Consider the following 22277-nt stretch of genomic DNA (forward strand, 5'->3'; position numbering starts at 1 on the left):
ACCTCACACTGGTGTGGCTGAGAGATAATTGCTCCCCAGGAATAGCTTGCTTTGTATGCTTGACCCCTGTGGCTAAACCTTGCTGAATGGGTCTTATGTAGTAACAAAGAGGAGCAGCACCTTTGTTGTGTGTGCCGCTGAGCTTGCTAATAAAACAGGGTGTAAAAGGTGGGGATTGAATTATAGATTGTGGTCGGCATTTTGACGTTGTTTAATGCAAACAAAGTCTCCTTGAGGGCATTATCTGGAGAGTCAATAGAGCAGGTGAGGTTTGAAGTTTGAAGCTGGGGAGCTGTTCTGATGGTAGCACACTGAGTTTTTTTGATGGTGTGTTTGTTACAGATAGAGATTACCAAAAAAAAAAAAAAGAGCGCATCAAAGCTTTGGCTGTGCTTCACTTTCATACTGACTGCTGCCTTATCGTAAGCATTCTGATGAAATCTTCAGTTCCATAACTATTTTTGTTCGTTCCAAATCGAGGGAGCAGTTTCATTCATATCTCATCACGTACTGAGAGGCTGAGTCCATCAATATGCCTGTTCAGTTCTTAAATAGAGCTAAATGTGATCAGCTAACATATTCAGCACGACTGGGCTGATGATGCCACAGACTTTCATGTCGCCTGTCCTCCTGATCCCTCTTCCCCTGTATTCAGGAGAACATGCAAACAAATGTGGGGGTCTACAGGTCCCATACAGGGTCCTTTACTGTAATTAAGCTATGCATGGTGTCCTTCAATCCACGACTTCCTCAGCTGTGACCCGACGCTAACCAATCAGTGAGCAAGGCTGGCGTGGCAGACAAGGCCGAGGGAATCAGGGAAATTAAATTGTGCTGACATCCAGTGATTTACATCGCCATCGACCTCCTCCTCCAGCAAATTAATCACCTCTTTCCCTCTACTGCTTTTCTAATTTTTCCCTGCAATTCTAGGCACACCAATTACAGTGCCTGTGGTGTGATGCTGGATGTATGGTTGGGAGGACATGCTGGTAATTGCGTTAACCCTGGATGTGAGTTCACTCTGGAGCAATGTTGTGGAGGTTTCAGACAGAAGGGGGCTGTCCTCCCTCTCTGTTGGCTGCACACCAAAGTCGTGATTAATTAGGCTCACAGGACAATGCTCGGACTCCACTGGTCGTGCTAAGGTGTGCTAATCATTTTAAAGTCTTTAAAGCTGTGTGTTTCATTGCAGCCGTGGTTTTCTCATATTCATATTGATTTCTATGATTACATGTATATGGTTGCATGGTTTAAGAAGTAAGTAAGCACATAATCACAAGGGCAGGTGAGATGCCTGTGACCCTGTTTACCTGACAAGAAGAAGGAAGAGTGATTTTGGAACAGCCGGCGAACCCGGAAGACTTTCACATTGCCCTCGTTATTCACTACTCCATCTATCTAAGGAGCCATCCATCCATGTATCCATTTATCTACCCTTCTTTTTTCTCCAGCTGTCCACTCTTTTTCCATGTCAAGGCTTTTCCCAGAGCAACACAAAGGCGCATCAGAATGGCGGACTCAGTGTAGGGCTGAAGAATGACGCGTCAAACGAGCGGCGATGTGTCATATGTTTCATTGTGTGCTTTGTGTTCACGGGTGAGTGAAAGTCAGAGATCTTGCCATGGTCGCTGGGGTTTAATGTGCAGTTTGTAAGATAAGAAAGTAAGTGGTCAATAGGGAGTGTGTGTGTGGATCTTTTTCTAAAATCTGGCGAGCAAGTTCAGAATGTCATGCCTCAAACAGCTGAGACAAGTGGTGTTACCCTTTCTATTAAGAGTTCATGCCCACAGGGCAATAGTGAGGAGGGCAGGTGTGGGTCAGGAATTTTTGCTTGTGCCTCAGTTGATGGTGTGAAAAGGCTGTCACTGTCTTGCATGTCATGCGATGTGTACTTCATGTTGTGACTGCGTAGGCATTTGCTGTATGTGGTCAGACGTGTGCATTCGCGCTGTGTATACACATACATGTCCCCCAGGTGCCTCTCTCCGTGTGTACCTATGTATGTCTGCGTGTTTGTTTGTGTCATTGGGGCCGAGATTGGCTGAAAGGCGAGGTCACACAGAGCCGGTAACAAAGCTCATCCGTCAAATCCCTGTGACCTGAGTGACATTCTCTCAGCTCCACTCCAGTGCTCACACTATGTGGATCGCGCTGCTGTTTCTGTCATTTGTCTGTTTTCTATTTGCATCCTTTCCCCCCTCTCTCTGGCTTCAGGCCCATGCACTTTTTTTGGCTTGTCTATTCAACCTGTAGTGAAATATTTATGCACTGCATAAAGTTAAAGGGACAGAGTCTCTGAGTAAACAAGAAGTGAAATGGGAACATGTCCATATGGACTGGGCCAAAGGCAAACAAAGTGTTTTACCTGTAGATTTTTCCCTGACATATCTTTTTTTGTATGCAAAAAATACAATATTTACTGTATATAAACCAGTGAACCCTTTGTGGCTGTTGCAATGGCATCTCCCAGGCACTGTGGCATCACCATGATGGCCACAACTCATCTCATGCCATACAAAAGGGTATGCAAGCCCAGAATCCCCCCATTATCACAGCTAATTTCAGGCAAACTGCAAGTTCATCTACAGACTGAAAATGAAAATCTCGTGCGAAAACGATACACTTAGCAAAATTGGGGTTCAAAGCATTTGGATAAGGCAAGATTTGTTTCCAGCAAGCCGCTAGCAGTGCTTGCATTTTAAAAGGACCAACTGTAAATACAGATCTCACATTTGCTGTCTAGTTCACACTACACCACATGGCAATTTCACACTACAGTATTGTCAGTAATGGGCATGTGCTTCACTCTTTGTAATGTTAAAAGTTTAAGATCAAGAGCTCTTTTTCTTTATTTCATAGTGTTGGTAAATAGAGGACATGATCCTCTGATTATCTCATGATGCACAGCAGTCAGGTTTACTGCAGGCTATTTTTGAACAGTGTATACATTGCTGAACTTCCAAAAACTGCTCATGTAATTTGTAGTTGGAATGACACAAATTCAGATTCGTGTTTCCTCCAAATCTCACTGGCTGTAGTCAGCAGCTGCGGCTTGGTATAGTATCAGTCATGTTGGAAATCAATCTAGGGCTGATATCTTCAGATGAGCTGACAGTTGGATCTGAGTTACAGCACATCATGCCGTTCACATGTGATGTGTGGTAGGAACCTCAGAACTTTTTTCCCCTTTTCTCCCCAGTGCAAATGTTGGCATTTCCCACAATACCCAGTCCTATTTTTAGCTTATGAGGGCATAGACTAGTACATACACATGCTGGGTACTCACTTATCAGTTTCATTAGGAGAGCATGTGGAGAGGTTCACGTGGTCTTCCCCACCCCCTGCAAGTGTCAGTCACCACGGCATGATCCCACCACCCATCACACTCATTCATGATTGCAGCCAAATCCTACCCTTGTTTGTTTTTTCTGTTTCTGGGTATTGTATTTGAAACTAATTAAGATGTTTCCTGGCCAATTTTATTCATATTGTAGAATTTAATTTGCTCAGTCTTGGAGTAAATGTAGCAGCAGAAAATGTCCAGAAAAGGAAATGAATACAGAGGAGGTATAGGTTCTGAAAAGAAGGAAAGTAACATGATCCATACCTGGTCCCTGCTTCAAAGCAGGAGCAACCATCCAGAGCACTCCACCTTGATTTATACCTTCTGTCGTGTTTGCCAGAGACAGTATAAGGTGGGCATTGATTCACCATCTGTGGCTGTTGGACTACATTTGCATTTGATCAGGATTCACAATGAAGCGGTTTGTGTACAGCTAAATCAGTGAAAGAGATACTGTCTCTGTTAGTGAGCCTGTGTCTCTATAAACCACTATACTGCAGACTGCAGTGACACCAAAGGTTAAGCTGTTGGTTAACCAAAGCAGTAACTTCCAAAGAAGAACCTCTGCTTCTTTAAAAGCTTCAAAATAAAAGAGTTGGCATGATCATTACTTTTTTTTTTTCTCATTTTGTTCTCATTAAAGGGACCTTCATAGCTATCTTCCCAGTAGACTTAACAGCATGAGGAACAATATTAGACTCTGCATCAGAGGAAAAATCAGACCTATTCGGGTTGTGCTCCAGTTTGATACGACTACCTGTACATACAACTGTATTTTCCACATCCTGTGATACATTGTCTAATATTAACATGTAATAGTATAAGTAAGATTGGAAACTTGCTCGGTTTAATTTGATGGTGTCAGCAGATGCCAGAGATGTCGAGGTCTATTGGTGACGTTTCCCTGAGGGAGCTGAAATTTCTGTTTAACAAAACACAGTATGGTGCTAATGATGCTGGGGAACGGGGATAATTGATGGAATAAATAATAAAAACACATGGAGAATGCTTAATACATAGTGAAGAATTGTTTCTTTCACAATCTAATTGTGTACTGAGTAAAACGCTGAAGGTAACTCATAGAAATCGCCATAGGTAGGTCTGGCTTTTCTGAGATAAGCCTAGGTGGTACAATATATTTCTATTATCATCCAAAAGAAATAAAGAAGGATTATTTTTGCACAAAAAACAAATCCACGAGGTTGCTTGCCATGGCGTTTTTGTTACCACATGACACTGTAGTGCCACAGCCAGAAATGCTACAAAAAGTCCCACAGCCTGAAACTACACTTAAGATAGAGAAACTTTAATAACCCAAACAGTGAGAAGGAGCAGCATGAGATCGATTCAAAATAAGCTAGTGAATGGCATAACAAGGCCTGCGTGTTTTCCGTGATATGAGTGTGTATTTGAGGCATCAAGATGGAGATAAACTCATTCAATAAGCAGTGCCAACAAGCTGTTAAACATTAATGTTTGCCCAAAGCTGTAGCTATAATAGTAAAATATGTGTGGTGTGCTAGTTCTCTAACTGATTTGCTGGAAAAGAAAAATACTGTCTGCAACTTCACATTTCTCACCTGGTGCTGACAGCAATGGAGCTGCTGTGCTCTGCATTAAATCTTCTTTACCAAGCCAAATCGGATTTGTATTTGTGTCTGAAATGTGAGATGCATACATACAAACATGATTTAAAGAATCGCAAAACAATATAGTTTGGATATTTTATGTTGAAATGTAGGTAAATTGACCTTCACTGTTAAAACACTGCAAAGAGATCAGTAAGTCACCATCACATCAAGTCTAATTAGGTTATAATTGACCTTGCAATTGCAAAAATGATGCCCGAGAGACATAGTAATATTCCACATTTGGCAAATATGGAACTGTTCGCTAAGCCCACCCGCCTTCGTTACTGTTGCTTTGTCTGTCAACCTCTCCGTTCTTGCAAAGCACATATTATAAAGCATAACACTGGCAGATTTACTTCTCAAAGACAAATGCATGCTTCTCAATTTTTTGGTGGCGATTTTGTTGATACAACAACTGTCACAAGCAGATTTTATTGGTTGCAGCTAGCTAGCTAATTAAGCTAACATAAGGTCTGGAATCCAGGGTTATTGAAGGTGAATCAAAAATTAAAGTTCCTTGCTTTTTTATCATATAGACTACTAGATTATTGGGATGCAGTTGGATTTGCGCACTAGTCAGTGCTTATTTCTCAGTTCTAAGTACACTCCGAACAGTTACAGATAAATTTAATGTGTCTGTAAAGTATTACAATATCACTTGCTGTGTTGTGCTGTAATTTATACTATAATCTGACTGGTTTTCTGTTCCTGGCAGCAGTTATTTAAAACGGGATCAGAATTCTACAGACAGAAGCTTGTGAAGCATCACAATTTCATGTTTTCAGAAACAGAGCAATTATAGGGGGCTATTCTGGGTGTACAGTATTTTTTTCAGTCCCCTCTGTTATCTTCCCACGCAGTATCAAGAAATTTTTAGAATTCATTTGTTAATCAAATATAAAAACAAAAGGCCTCAGAGAGTTCCCAGCCTAATGTCGGATCTTTGGAGTTTTGCTTGACTGCGTTGTATATATGGTGAAAGACCTGTGTCTTTCTCCGCAGACATTCCCATGGGTGTCTGAGAAACCAACATCTCTGTTACACGCCCCCCCCCCCTTTTTTTCTTCTTCTTCTATTTTTCTTCCCATGTCTTCTGTGTCACTCTTCCTCTCTCCATCTCTCTCAGTCTCTTTCTCTTTCTATTCGGGCAGACATCCAAAGCAGATCGTTGCTCTCAAGATTTCATTAAAAGGATGTTGATGAGCACTCTTCTCAGTCTGAGTAAATGTGCTCAAGTCCATTTGAGTGTGCATTGTTTGGAAATGGATTACGGAAGTTGGAGGAGTAAAGGAAAGGAGAAGGAAGGAATGGGAAAGGAGGAAAAAGGACAGGGAGAAGGAGATCTACATATTTGTCTTCCAGATGAAGGAGAAAGTTTATTTGGAATCTCTAAATAGCTTCTGTGGAGTGAAGAAAGCTGAGTAAAAACAAGACTGAGAAGACACTGAGCTCTTTAAATTACAGTAAATTCATCTGGGACATTGCTGCATGTTAGTGATGACAGTTATTGCACACTGACAGGTATATTTGCTCCAGATATTACTTCATTTTGCAGCAGCATGTCAGTGACAGTCTACATGAAGGTATCTGGCACGTTGGTGGATGCATAGCTCAAGCCACTGCAAAGACATGACAGGTGTTTCATATCCTCGCTCTGTGTATCAGTGTCTGCACACACACACACACACACACACACACACACACACACACACACACACACACACACACACACACACACACACACACACACACACACATTACTTGGGCCACAGGACCATAACAGACACCAGTAAGTACACGCATTACATGGCGACCACATGTTTATCCCTCATCTGTCAGACCTGGCTGTCACTGGAACACACTCGTCTCACCTTGATACCTCTTAACCTGACAGTCGCAGCACATCTCTGTCGCAATCGCACGCCAGACATATTGCTAGCTGTCACAACTGGTCACAAACTGTCACGGGCGGTCACAACCAGGTGGAACCAGTCACATACTGTAATCTCATTCAAGGGGTGCCAGCACAGTCCTGTGTCTTCTCAAGCTGTTCCGGATGGGAATCCTGTGCACAAACATGTCGGAACGTGTTGTCCACGTGCATGATGTGGCGCTGGCAAAGAAAAAAAAATCCCACATTGTGTCACAGAGTGCGGATAAAGGGGACAGCACACAGGAAGCTATCTTTGTGGCACATTAATTTCCCGTTTTCACGCCCTCATGATCACTTGCTTTTTCCTCATTGTGCCAACATTTATCAACCAGACAACAGACCAGTATCTCAGGAAAATCAGGCACTGTATGCCACTTTCTTTATTATCAAGGGAGCTTTGCGAAGTATCACTTGATATCATTATAGATTACTCCTCTCAAGGCCCAGACGTTCTGCAGCTGAGGTGGCTGTGTGTGCTACGGCCCGCTTCATCTCCACATACTCTGGGTTAACTATCCGAGATGATACTGAAGTGGGTGAATTCTGCGTTCGGGGCGATATTTCACTTCAAGGCAAACAGAAAACAGCTTGTTCCTTTTTTAGTAGCCAGCACAATGTAGCATATCCAAAGAGCTGTCCCCGTGCTTCGAGGCTTCACAAAGCACTCGTGCTTTTGTGTTGACATTAGGTCTGTTTTAATTCCCATCATCACTTCTACTATCCCCCCAACTCATTCCTTGTGGTATTAACACTCTTTCTACAGAAAGAAAAAAAAATCCAATGCTTTTTATTATGTTTTCGCCTTCTTCCCTGAATGCATGAGCTGCTCAGCACTTCATGTTATTAAAGCAGGATTTTGGCAGAGCTATCACTGGCCCACAGCAGTAATTACGAACGGTTTGCATAGCTGCCTCTGACTCACCCGCCTTGGAAATGTTATTACTAAAGTCTGTCTCATTGGAGGCGCACGGGGAGCTTCTTGTGAAGCTTGTGTCTTTTCTCAGGCCATTCCAGCGACACTCAGCTCATATCCCAACAGGGTCCTGGGGCATGAGACCAGATGTACAGAGCGAGGGAGGGAGTAAGCGAGTAATGATAAAGAGTGGCTGTAATAGACGGTGTTTTGCTTGAAGCAGCTATTTTTTTTTCATGTTGTTCTGCCTTTATTTCTTCACTTTTCATCTTATGTATGTTTGCCCAAACAAAATAATGGACTTGCAGCGTTGGCCCCGACAGAGTGACAGATGAAGAAGAATGGGATTGGTCTTGTTATTTTTTTTGTAGGCAAGGTACTTGGCTTATATGTGCGTACCTCCGTCTGCCCTCAGACAAAGGAAAGGGCAAGAGAAAGTGTCCTCGGGTCTCAGTTTAGATGAAACGATTCAGATATTAACTAGTCTGAGATATGAGAGAAGCACTGAAGTCGCTGGGGCTTAGACAGCCTTTATTCGTCTATTGATCTCTTCCTTTCCGTATTTCTCTCGCGTTCGCTCATTTTCTCTGTCTGTGACACACTCACACAACCACACACTGCACCAATGCCTAATTCCTTCAATGCGCCATGTCTTTCTCTCTGCTGGCTGGTGAGCTCGGTGAGAGCGTTGCCTCTGTGTCTTGCTGCGAGTCCCAACAGCAGTCTCCATTCAGGGTCAGGAGTTTAATCTCTTTTCAGGGTCAGCAACCGTTTAAAGGTCAAACCCTAAAGAGGTGCTCATTAATGAGCTCAGCCTCTCCACCTCTGCAGTGCCACACAGCACTGACCTGCAACACCTACATCAGTACAGATGCACACATACAGAATAGCTCATATGTAAACCTGTTTATGATTGTTCTTGTCCAGCATTTCAAACACTAGCCTGTAGTATGAAAACACCCCAGAAGATCCATTTTCTGAATCCTCGCTCATTTCTCTCCCTCCCTCTCTCTTTTCTGCTCCCCCTCCCTCTCTCCCTGATTCCTCTCTTGCTCTCAGAGAGGTGGTCTGTGTAGGTTGCTCTCTAGGTTTGGGTTTGTTTCCAACAGCAGCTTATCTGCAAATGCTCAGGTTCAGCTGATTGGCATTATTAAACCGGTGGCGAGCTCAACCCAGATATAACGGGTGGTGCTGTGAAAGGGGGGCACAACTAGGGACTCGTGTGTGTCTGTCTGTTTGTGTGTGTGGGTGTGCACGCACAATAATCTATGTGTGTGCCTGTGCCTATGTTCCCAGCTGTGTGTGTGAGGGCGTGTGTGGAATCTTAAACAAGCAGCTGTCAATTTCAGTCAACAGGGCGCGTGGCATGCCCGAGGCCCAGGTAGCCCAATTACAAGCAGACAGCTCGACGTACAGGCAGAAGCCCAGGCCTATCTTCCTTTATCCAAACAGGGCTGCGGGAGAGGAGGCGCTAAATGTGATGTTGGTCGATGTGTAAAGGGCAGACACTGTTGGGGGCTGCTGCTGAGACGGGGGCAGAATCATGCGTATATTTTAGCGGTTGGAGGGTTGATATGCTGGGTTGATCAGGAGGATAAAGAGAGAGATGGAGTTGGACAGTCAGACAGACAATACTAAAGTGTTTTGAAAAACTCAGACATTTCTTTCATTTCCCCTTCTGCCCCTTCTGTTCCTTTCTCCTGCTCTAAGGGTGGGAAGATCCCCGTGAGGTGGACAGCACCAGAAGCCATCGCTTACAGAAAGTTCACCTCGGCCAGTGACGTGTGGAGCTACGGCATTGTCATGTGGGAGGTGATGTCATTTGGAGAGAGGCCTTACTGGGACATGTCCAACCAGGATGTAAGTTTATTTGTAAATCATTACTTTCTTAATGTGGCGAGACATTAACGGGGTGCATGCTATTTGATGTCAGGCAGAAAGGTGAAATTGTCAAAAAATGTGTTGCATAACCTTTTTAAGTGATACCTACTAGTGCAGCAAGGTCTCACCACTAAAGATGCGCCTTCTTCTGGGAAGCAGCAGCCTCATGCAAAGTTCAAGTGTGCATTTCATAGGATCTTTAAGAAGCATCGTAAAAAGGAACGTTTACGTTCAGTCTGAACACTTTTCTCAACTTCCAAGCAGTAAAAACCAAGTTTGAGCCTGAGTAAAGTGCCTCATTAATATGATGGCCATTTCCGTACAGATGTGGTTATACTGTCTTTTCACCCCATAGATACACAATCAAGGACAACACACAAGAGAGGAAGCTGTAATAAATCACACATTTTTTATCAGTTCCCATCTCATAGCATCATCACTGAAGATGTCCTTGACTCTGACTTTGAAAGCAGACTTATTATGGAAACAGCCTCACACTATCCCCTTTCCTTCCTGGCCGGATTTTGAGAGCAATGAATGATTGCTGAGAGCTCTGCTTTGTTCCCCATGTCCGTTTGGACAAGGTCCACATGCACAGACTCCCATAAACACACAGGCACCAACACAAACACACACAACCATTGGACATAGTCCCGTACTATGAGGTCTCTCTCCCTAAGCTCCTTTAGTGAGACAACTAGCCAACCATCAGGCCTCTATGGACCCCACTCCATGAGGACTGTCCAACCCGGCAGATGTTGCCTCAGTGGGCCAGCAGCAAACGCTGCCTGGTGGGACTAGTGCAGAGAAGAGGACTGGCACCACTCAGCATGTCCGGCTGCTCAGTCCACACACACACATGCACATGTTAAAAAAAAACACACACGCAAAAACACTTCTCCATATGCACCATTTGTCAAGATTTTGCTGAGTTGCAGTCAACTCCAGGGTGGAGTTGGCAACCTACAGAGCAGCCTGTAATTTTTAATGATAGTATCTTATCCACTTGATTTCACACCAGACCCTTATCTCGCAACTATGCATTTTTAAGAAAAGATTACATCTACAGCCAGCGTGGATATATAGATAAGGGCGAGAGCAAGGTCCATCTCTGCACTGCAGCAATCTGGGAAACCTTTAGTGTTTTCAGTGTCTATGAGTAGATAGCTCCAGATTGAGGATGTTCGACTGTGATATACGGAACAGATACAGAAATAAAGCTACAAACGGTGAAGTCACAATAAATATTATTTATTGTGACTTCAACATTTGTATAATTATTTCTGTCGTCCATTACAGCTAGCAAACAGAGGCGGTCACTGAATTATAGGAACTCTGCTTCTGCCATATGCGCCTCAAGTTCTGAGTGAACTTCATTCAGCTGTCATAAAACACTCGATTCTAATTCCGTCTACCCTGAAAGTCTTAGTCGTAGCTTCTCTCTAACAAGCCCAGGATAGTCTGTGCAGCCTTTAAGAGACACGTGTCAAGTGGCTGTACTTCACAGTGTTAATTATATGCAATCTGCCCATTCCCCCATGACTTCTTTCTGCAGCAACACTGCCTCTGCTCTCCTTTCCATCTCTTTCGTTGCTCTGTCCTCCAGGAGTGACATGTGATTGGCTCGAAACGAGAGGCAGGGCACATCACCCTTAATGCTCACTGTCTCTTGAGTGACCAGAGGGAGTGTGCCTGTATGGGATGGGGACACTGTTGTCAGGATCACAGAGTGGATGTGCTTAATGACATCAGTCACTGAAAACACTGATGCAGTGTATTATTGACAACCAGCCAGATTGTGGAAAAACACTGACTGAAAGAAGTTTGTTGTAATTACTGTTTGACTTAAATGTGGCATATAAATGTAGGACTGTCAGTTTGGATTAATTAAGAACCCGAGCTCCCCCTTTGCACCCTTTCTTCCCCAGGTGATTAATGCCATTGAGCAGGACTACCGTCTGCCACCGCCTATGGACTGCCCCAGTGCCCTACACCAGCTGATGCTGGACTGCTGGCAGAAGGACCGCAACGTACGACCCCGCTTCACCGACATCGTCAGCACCCTGGACAAGATGATTCGTAATCCCACCAGCCTCAAAGCTGTAGCCAACATCCCTGCAGTGTGAGTAAAAACACTTTTTCAACAGCAGATGACACACACGTTCAGCCAGAAGTGGACATTAATTACTCACAAACACGCTTTTCATCTGTTTATATATATGGTATTTACACAGGCTGTCTGCACAAACTAACCCAGCATGCACATGCTTATTATGCGCTCATAAAATAAACATGCATTTATTACTGTTGATTGCATCAAACCTGAACTTTTCCACCCCAGGATTTTTTTTCCTGCTGCTTATGATTCCCCCACACACCCAGACCCCAGTATTGGCTTTAGAAAGTTCACTTTTTCCACATTTTGCAGTGTTATATAAATTATTTTGACCTCATAATGACGGACCAAAACTGTGTTTTTAGAAAAATGAACTCATGCAGAAACATCTCATTTGCATGCATATTCAGAATGTTTATGTTATTTTGTAATGGCCTTGATTCATTTTGAATCCTGTTGGGTTGCCAGTTCTGCACACCTTGCTTTGGACAGTTTCTTCCACCGTAACTCAAAGATCCTCTCAAGCTCGGCCAGATTGGATGTGGACTGTCTGTGAACTGCGAGCTTCAGGCTTCTCCACAGATTTTCCATTCCAATTTCCAAGCTTTGGCCGGGCCACTGAGGGTCATTCAGAGACTTGTCCTGAAGCCACTTGTTTTGGCTGTGTGCTTTGGTTTGCTGCCATGTGGAAAGGTGAACTTTTGGCCGTGTGTGAGTTTGATTTTGTGCTCTGGAGCATGTTTTTCTTCAAGGTCCCTCCTGCATCTAGATCAATTCACTGTTTCTTTAATTGTGGCCAGTTTCTTCATATCTGACACCACAGCATGCTTCATTGTAGGGATGGTATCAGTCAAGTAATGAGTGGTGTGTAGCATTCAGGCCAAGGAGCGGATGCTTTTTCTAATAATAGCAGAAAAGAATCTTTTTACGCTTTTTGCTCTTTGGCTAGGAAGGTGGGTAGGCACAGTACGAAAGTCGAGTGTATTACAGCAAAATGTGGTTAAAAAAAATGAAGGGGTCATAATACTTTCCAAAGCAAATATTCACACAGTACATGCACACTTTCTGCCTTGCATCCTCTCACACATACCCACACAAAACACCATAAATACAGTTTCTCTCCTTCACTTTAAAGCCTTCTTGCTTAATATTGCATCAAAGCCCAGCTATATATGTCCTCTTACCCCCCTCCTTCGCTCTCCCTCCTCCAGGCCTTCCCAGCCACTGTTGGACAGATCCATACCTGACTTCAACACCTTCAGCTCAGTAGAGGACTGGCTCGCTGCCATTAAGATGAGCCAGTACAGAGACAACTTCCTCAACTCAGGCTTTACCTCCCTGCAGCTGGTGGCTCAAATGACCTCAGAGTGAGTTCACCTGCTCGTGTGCAACTGAAGAGTTCCAAATGCATATGGCACTTGATGGGCACACTTGTAGAAAATGATTCAACGTCAAGTGTGCGTATTTTTAGCATGAATGCGCCCAGAGACTCAAGTCCCCGAATAACGGCATCCAAGTAAAGCCTGTGAGGGTAATACATGGAAATATATATTTTAGAAAATAACATAGTCATCGTGGTAAGATTATTTCCATCTGTGCTCTTCAAGTGTCACGACTAGTATCTAATAAAAAATAAAGATAATTAAAAATTTAAAAACGGATAATGATGTAAATCCTTTCACAGAATGGGTCATGACAGCATTTCTTGTAGCACTTGTACTAAAAGACACAAATATTGCACTACATTTATTTTAATTAACAATGTTGCTTGGTCTACAAATTTATGTGGGAATGTGAAATCATTCTAACATTTTTTATTAAAAATGTATGCTTGGGGCTGGGTGGCATTTATACACTCTCTTTGCAATGCAAAGCAACATGCATTAATAAGTGTCTTATCTCAAGTGATAAAATTAATTTTGTAAATTTACTATTTTCTGTTCATTGCTACTAGCAAGTTGTGCTTTTATATATAGTGATATTAGGACTGTAAATGCACCAGAAAATGATGATGAAATGATGCATTTTTCTCCACTATAATCGCCCCACACTCAGAGGATCCATTCCATCTTCAATATGATGGAAATCCTTTCATCTAATGCTTCAAAATATGTTCTTGCTTTTCAATTTTCTTTCTCTCTGCCTTTCTCCCAAGGGACTTGCTGAGAATAGGAGTGACCCTAGCAGGCCACCAGAAGAAGATCCTCAGTAATATCCAGTCCATGAGGGTGCAGATGAGCCAGTCACCCACGACGATGGCATGACTACAGGTGGCGCTGTGCCACGGAACGGGCAGCATTCGCAGGACCAGCAACAATGAGAGCCCACGAATGACCCCCGATCCATCGGAACGCGCCAGAATCGAGACTATTGTCTTAATCTAATCCACTACCATGACAAGAGGAGACCAGGGTCTACACTACCACATGGTTATCAGCTATCACACTTCATGCAATCCACGCCAGGAGTTCAGGGTCCAGACTTAATACTGTTTCTCCATTTCGCCACAAAAGGAGAACAGACATCAGTTGCTGTGGTTATAGACTGCCATTCATGTCACTATAAACCAAAATGACTCCAACAATCACACATCGCCACAGGGAATCTCTCACAATTCCAGACTGTATGGTAAAATGAGTGATATTGTACTTCTATATTATCTGGACTAGAAGATGTTAAAATTGTAAACAGAAGTGTGAGACATTTAGAAACAACGTGTGACCTGTGATTTTACCGTCGTCAGTGTGTGCAATGAAGATGCCTTGACCTGGCCAGAAATAAGTTCCAGAAGAAAAAGCAATTACCAGTAGGAATAATTAGAGGGAGAAGCATACAGGGATGTACAGTGGAGCACCATTTTCAACTTTCACGTCATCATTTGCTCGTTTGAAGAATTTGAGAAATGAATTGTAAAGGGACTGGTGAAATTTCAGAGCGAGTTCTATTTTTGTCTTTTACCATCTGTTTGTTTGTTTGTTTTATCACTATAGCAAGATGCCGCCCACTCGTATTTTAACTTTAACACTACCTGTGGAGTCCTGGGTGGAAGGCCTTGCCAAAGGACTTCTTAACCAGCCCCACCCAGATTCAGAGAATATAAATATGTTTATCTCTTGCTAAATATGATTATATCTTTCATAATAAACCTTCATATTGAAGGTGATAATGTATGAATATGTATGTACAGAACTCTCTGCTTGCATTTTTGGCAAAGACATGTTTGTTGACTAGATTGTGATAGACACAATATGTAGATTTCTACGGTGCCCTGGTTCCCTTCGGACAACTGAATAATGGACACTGGGTTGTGCGTCTCTCTGTTCGAGGGTCACAAGGACAATCCTGACTGAATCTTGAGGAAAACGTTAAAGGAATTGCGGGCGAAGAATTGGTATTGTAGATCTATATGAAAATTACTGTAGGAGTAAAAATAATTGACAAAATATCCATTTATCGGAGATCATGTTTAATGTGAGTGTACACATGCTGTCTCTTGCTGGTGAGCACTTGCTTGTACAGATATGTCTTATGTTTTTATTTCTTTTTGTTCTGTTGTTGTTGTTGTTTTTTTTGTTGGGAGTCCTCAGCACCATCCAGAGGGGAAGGAAACTCCACGCCCTGTCCAGCCCACATCTATGGTAAGTACCCGCTGATCAGACAGGGAAAACTTCTTAATTGCTCTTTATCTGGTTCATTTTATTTCAGGCAAATCCATTTAGTCTTTCTCAGGGGTGCCACAAATAGCTCAGGCAAGGCAAAATTTGCTGCAAGTCTGAAACGCATAGGAGAGTAGCCAATCAAGACGCTGCGAATCGGAGTGCATCACTTCTCTACACAGTGAAAATGAACATCTGGGCTGAAGTTTGCCAGCAGACGCCTGATGCCATTCCAGTGAAGGCGCAGACTTAAACAGCCCACACGGGCACACTGCTCACAGTGAAGCACAATTTCTATGGTCTGCTGTAGCTAAGCTGCTGAGTAAATCTATGCCTTCTCACTATATGCTGCTGCCATATGGGTAGGCAGGTTGAGCGCGAACACTGCCGTGCCACACAGAGTTTCACGCAAAAAGGAATCTCACCATGACTCTTAGCTGCAGGAGTTGATGTTTGGAAATGTTCAACCCCTGTTCCAAAAAAGTTGGGATGCTGTGCAAAAAATAAATAAGGAGATGAGTTCAGTTAGAACAAGGTGCAACCAAAGACTGGGAAAGTTGTAAACAGGTTCACTGGTAAGAGGTGACAGTATCATGATTGGGTATGAAAGGGACATCCTACACCCATTACTACATGGGTTCAGGAACGCTTTGTGAAACTGTTGATGGCAAACACAGTTCATTTGCACATAATTGAATTCAGTTTTTATTTATGTTTTACACAGTGTTCGGACCTTTTTGGAATCGAGGTTGGTAGTATTTGACTGCAGATTATTTTTACATTATTCCCAGGGGATGCCATGGATGACTGTCCATGAAATTACACTGCAGTATTCAGGATTATATTTTGAGGGTTGTTCTGGATAGTGCACAAGGATGGTTTGTCTTTTTTAGTCTGGGGATGGCTCTTTATGATTGCAGTGTGATTGGTCTGTGCAATGTGAGGGTGTCACAGTGGCAACAACTAGGTGATGAGCGGTGGTAGTTTGGCTGTTCGTATCACTTTTTCTTCTTCTTGCTGGTCGCTTGCTTCAGGCTTTTGGAAAGCTCTGAGGAATTGTTGTTACAGTTTATAAATCGAGGTTTGATGAAATAAAGCTAACAGCACGGGCCGATCTGAATGTTCCTGCGGCAATATTCTTTTGACATACAGCCATGGAAGCAAAGTAGCTCACAGACAATTATCTTGAGGTATTGTAGTATCAATTCTGTGCAGTAGCTCTGACCCTGCTGAAATCCCTTTTGGCCCTATCTGAAAAGACATGAGTGACGATGGGTCTAACCACCTTGCGTCCAAAATTAGAAATTGATGGCAGGCCCATTAGCAGATTATTAAGTATACTCACCCCCCTCAAGTCATCCTCCTCCTCCTCTGTCTGTCCTGCCCTCTCTCCCTGGCTACTCCCGCTGGCTGGCACACCTCCAGCTCGTTCATCCTGGGTGTAACCAAGCTGTCTAGGGCCGGGGCTGGGCTGGCTGGCTTAGGCCAGGGCCAGCCTGAGAAATGGTTGGCTCCATGCTCCAGTGGGCCCAGGCAGGGGTGCAAACACCTGCTGGGACCTCCGTATGACAGGCATCTGATCAGCCACGGGGAGGGAGACTGATGGGAGCGTCAAAAAACAAACACGCACACACACACACACTGAGGATCCCTCAATTATGTTATTCGCGCGTCTGGTTTCCAGCCTGATGCTTAATGAAGAGAAAGTGGGCAGCAGAGACCTGACACGGTGTGTGCATGTGCGATAGAAAGAAGGGGATGAGTCAGTTTACAGGAGGGTGGAGGTGCAGGGCTGAAGTGGCATGAAGACGGGACGGTTAGATGGATGTCAGAAAATTAGTTCATTCACGTGAATCAGCACCGATCAACATGCAGTGTGGTTTATGCGGCAACGTCTTTGTTATTATATAAATATTAATTTCTTTGTGTAGTTTGGTGATGGAAAATATCAAGCAACTGGTTTGCCTCATGGGCAAAATCAATTTCTTTTTCTTTTCAATTCTCCAAGTCATTGATTTGCCAAGTATTCCTAAATATAATCACATGCTCCTTGAGATTGGCACGAATCTCTTTTCACTGCAACCAATGATTCAATTTGAATGCATTAGTCCTCTGTTCAGCTCAGTTTCATGTATTTGCTTTTCAACCCAAGAGCCTGTGAATGAGATGATAGAATATATTATGCAACTGTATCTTTTTTTTTTTTTCTTCCATTTGCTCTGTCTTTCTAAACATCTGACTGTAATGACACTCCAGCGTGATGAATGGAGAGGCGGTTTGCCGTCCCTCTCTGAAAGCCGTTTCATATGGAAGCCATTCATCACACACTGATACAAAACACAAGAACAGAGCTTGTTAAATGTTTCATGGTGCTGTAACTGTCGGAGAAGTGACCAACGATCCTTTTAGTAGCTGATTTCATGCCTGTCATTTATAGGTTAGAACAGTGAGAGCCGTGTTCACCTGAGAATGACCCGACATGACACCCTACAAAACTAAACTTATTAAACTACTCTGTTCTCTTTCTTCTGTTTCAGACTGTGGACTCAAAAGATTTACACACACATATAAAACAGCATACACACAATACCTCATGTTCACATGCGCACACACACAGACATACACACAGTGAACACTGTGGGCAGCCAATGAGGAGGAAGACGGGAAATGAAATGAAATGGGACCTTTCCAAGATACCACTCACAACCTCCCTCTATGGTACACAATGGATGGTGGAGCTGAATATGAGTGTGACATGCCATAGTTTATTTGTGTTTGTGTGTGTGTGTGTGTGTGTTAGAGAGAGTGAGAGAAAGAGAGAGAGAGCGAGAGAGGGAGAGTGAATGTGTGTGTGTGCGTAGCAGGCACATTTGTGTGTACAGACATTTATGTGTGCATAGGTACATCATTTAAGAGCGTGAACGGTTTCCTTTTTTTTTGGTTTTGTTTGTTTCTGTATAGCTACCACTTGTAAATTGTGACAAGTACGTGTCAAGAGTTTGTAAGCTGTAACTTTCTGAGAACTATTGTACTAAAATGCACTCAATAAACGCCTTGGAAAACAAGTCAATCACTCCCTGGTCTGTGACTCAGTGGGTGATAATTCTGTTTTCATTAATGATGAGTCAAGAAAGCAGAGAGGAAGGGTTATTATCCAGTAACACTACTGTCAGCACTGTGCACGAGTGTGACGTGTAATGCTTGGTTTCATAATGGTAAAGGAAATAAACAGCTTTTTGTCACCGCCGGTCTGGCTGGCAGGAAGTGTTAAAAGCCATCAGCCGCTAATAAACGAGCCGTCACTTGGATTACACGCAAACCCCCAAAAAATGTCTCCAAGAAAAGTGACAATATTTTGACAAACTAGTGGAAATTATCCACCCATCTAGATTCTTATCTGGGTCTCAAACACACACACACACACACACACACACATACAAATACACAAGCAGTCACAGTAAGTCTCTTATATTCCAGCTGCCAGAGAGTTTTAGAGCACTTCACACACCGGAAAGCGTGTTGCACAGTAATGATACGGTTAATGAGGTGAGTCGAAAGATATGGGGACGTATCCTAGTCTCAGCATTCCTCCATAACTGTCTATTACCTCTAACTGATTAATACAGCAATATCCAGCTGCATGTTTGCAGAGAGACCACTGTGCAGGGGCTGCGCCAAACTGAGAGGAAGCTTCAGAAGTTTGTGATACTAAATAAAATGCTTCTTTTATCTCTGTCCACTTATGAGGCCGCATGCAATGATGTCACAGAAGATGTGGTGAAAGCATCTGTTGTTTTCCTCCAAATCTTTCTACATTGTGTTGATGGAAATGTGCACACCTCTGAATTCAAGATTAAATGAATAGCAGGCTGAAAAGGAGCATTTCACTGCCCTCTCTGTTTCAAAGTCTGTTTTTAATCTCTCTCCGGGTGTGGTTCTCACGGGGTCCTGGAGCACACCTGTCCCTCACTAGAGCAAGTTGAAGGTCAGCAAAAACAACTTTTTCAGAAGGTGTAAAGTTACTCTTAACGTTAATATGCCAGCTTTGTGTTTGCTGCCTTTATGGGGGGGGGGGGGGGGAAGCCAAGATGCACAGGCAGTCAGACCCCGGGAAAGCTAGAGCCTGCTGTCTGAATGCTTGTCTCATGCAATTACTCTAGTGAAAAGAATGTTATCTTAACATTTAGAAATGATGGGAAAACCTACAAATACAAGGAATTTTGCGGTAATTGGATATGGTCTTTAATGGAAAATGCTTTAACACTAACACTCTCACATACTGCCGCACATCATCAAATGAGATGTCATATTGCTGAGGAGATTGTTCAAGGTCATGTGGATGCTTTAATTGCACTTGTAGATCTGCACTAATAGTTAAACAGATGTAATGACCGTTGATATGGTGACGCTCGTTATGGAATCTTTCCCCTGCGCCTTTAGCTCAATTGGACCTGTTTGTCACTTTAATCAGAGCAATTAGAGAGATAGTGGAAGACGTGTGCCCTCACGACAAGGAGTGCTACATTACATTAGGTGTGAAAGCTGATTTGTGTGTGTGTGTGTGTGTGTGTGTGTGTGTGTGCGCGTGTGTTTGTATGAGAAATAGAATGAGATAGACAGATTGAGGCTGACAGAGAGCCAAAGAGATGAAGACAGAGATGAGTCTGGAGAGCGTTCTCTTAAAAGTATGCTTCATCCGTAACGGGGTGTTTATCACTGACGAGGGAGTCGGCTCACTTTATTTCACGTTAAAGTCACAGGAAGTTTGAAAAGTGACTTCTCAGCAGCAAATCTTTGCCTTAATCAATATTCCCTAAGCAATCACCTGCAAGACAGGGATTGGTGCGCAGCAGGGAACTCCTGCAGAGAGACGGGGAGAGAGTTGGAGAGAAAGCAATCCATCCAGCGGTGCAGATCAGAGTGTGGGAGTAGAAAACTTGGAGTGAATACTGAGTGAAGGACGGTAGAGGAGCATCGTGAACTTACAGCCACAGGACGAGGAAGACGGTACACAGATGGAGAGAGAGATGATCAAACTGAAAGTGGGCATTTCTCAAATCCTTGTTGAGCATGTGCATTTTTTAAAGGCATAATTATTGAGCAAAAGCACGGAGAACGTAACATGATGAGAGTTGCGCGGATCCCAAGTGATTGTTTGTTTGCCTTGTGAGATTGTCCGAGGCCTAAATTTAATCTCGGCGCTTGCTGACTGCAGGGCCTCAGTAAGCTGTCTGCATATTTACAGTGATCTTGGGGGTCTAAGAAAAGCCGGCAGCACAAACTGCTCTAGGAGACCTGAGTCTGAATATGCTTTCACAGCTCTGCTGAGGGTTGTGTTGTTTTATGCATAATTTTACAAATAATGAAATATAGCATAAAGGTGGGTGCCAAATTAAGGGAAGCCACCGGGGCAGCTTCAATGCACCTTTGGATAGATTCTAGAAGTCCAGAACTCTGCTGGATGGATGAAACACAATTCTTTCAAAAGATATTCCTTCATTCTGTGTTTTTGATCCGGCGATAGAGAGTGCCGCCTTACACATCAGCATCAGCATCAACATATTCACACTCATCAAACCACTGAGTGACATGCACTACATGGAAGCATCTGGAATGATTATGCTTCTCCACTCATTTACAGAGGTTTTTCTTTAGTCACAAGTATATTAAGAAGTCAATTTTTTTTAATTCAGGCCAAAATCACAAATTTGCCTCAGAGGGCCTCAGCATATGACACCTCCAGCAAAAACCTTTAATGTGGGGAAGATGGAAGCAACCTCAAGAAGAGCAAAGAGGCTGGATCCCTCTTTCAGGATGTTTTATGTACGCAGTACACAGAAATAATGACAGTAAAAGCACACTATATTTGAAGCGAATGACAATGTTAGGTAAATAGCTTGTATGAAGAAAATGGATGCGAAAAGATTTCAAGCAAATACGAGTGCTGCCAAAAGTGGAAGGAGCCCGGCCACATTACCTCCTCTCTTTTACAAGGACCTGGACAGATGACAGACTACATGCACAAATAAGAGGATACCAGTCCTACAAAGGGAGAAAAGATAAGAGGTGAGGCCTGGAGGATGAAGACCAGAATCCAAAAAAAAGGACACCTGAAAGCATTTGCAGCATAAAGAACTGCCTGGTCGCTTTTTCAGGGAGACAAATTCACAACTATGAAGAAAAGAAAGTGCAGAAAACTGTATTGCCTCCATAAAAAGTGTTAGGGCACATGTGGAGCCCTCTGACTCATGCAGCCACGTGTGGTCTAGCTGAACAGGTATTGACCTTCATCTTATTTTTTTGCTTCAGAAGCCAAATTTTGGGCTATTGCAGAACAACAAAACTAATCCCACTCAATTCATTCCGCCCTAACGATGGAGGATTTGCATTTCACTTGTTCAGTAATTAAGTTATTGATGGACCTCAGTGAATTCGGTAAATGTGGAAATACTGCTTTGCTTAATCAAGATGTCAGTTGCAAGATTCAAAGTGTATCTCTCTTAATAGTAGAGGACATTTCTCCTTTTGTGTATCGGAGGAGAAATCTAGCACCTGGGTCAAATGAGATTTTATGTCTCGGAGGAGTTCATCAAATTTAATTATGATACATATAATTACCAAAAGCAATCTTCTGTGTGGTAGGAATAATCATTTCAGAGAGACGTTGGCACCTGCAGGGGTAAGGCGTAATTTAGAGACAGTCTAGAGTGACAGGAGGAAGAGAGTGAGGGAGAAAGAGACAGAAACGGGTGATTGCTGTATACTCCACTGGGAAAACCACAGCAGTCGGCCTGCCACACT

The 22277-nt window shown here is 43.2% G+C and overlaps 1 protein-coding gene across 2 annotated transcripts in view; it reads left to right on the forward strand.

Annotated features, from left to right (window-relative positions):
- LOC139339469 (ephrin type-B receptor 1-B) overlaps positions 1 to 18547 on the forward strand; it is a 153776-nt gene extending 135229 nt beyond the window's left edge. For both annotated transcript variants that reach the window (XM_070975093.1, XM_070975094.1), the window contains exons 13-17: positions 9534 to 9683; positions 11633 to 11826; positions 13032 to 13187; positions 13976 to 15458; positions 18014 to 18547. In XM_070975093.1, the coding sequence (XP_070831194.1) occupies positions 9534 to 9683; positions 11633 to 11826; positions 13032 to 13187; positions 13976 to 14084 (609 nt within the window). In that variant the 3' untranslated portion in view covers positions 14085 to 15458; positions 18014 to 18547. The remainder of the gene's footprint in view (positions 1 to 9533; positions 9684 to 11632; positions 11827 to 13031; positions 13188 to 13975; positions 15459 to 18013) is intronic.
- Positions 18548 to 22277: the final 3730 nt, after the last annotated feature.

This window comes from Chaetodon trifascialis, chromosome 11 (assembly GCF_039877785.1).
Source record: "Chaetodon trifascialis isolate fChaTrf1 chromosome 11, fChaTrf1.hap1, whole genome shotgun sequence".
NCBI lineage: Eukaryota > Metazoa > Chordata > Actinopteri > Chaetodontiformes > Chaetodontidae > Chaetodon > Chaetodon trifascialis.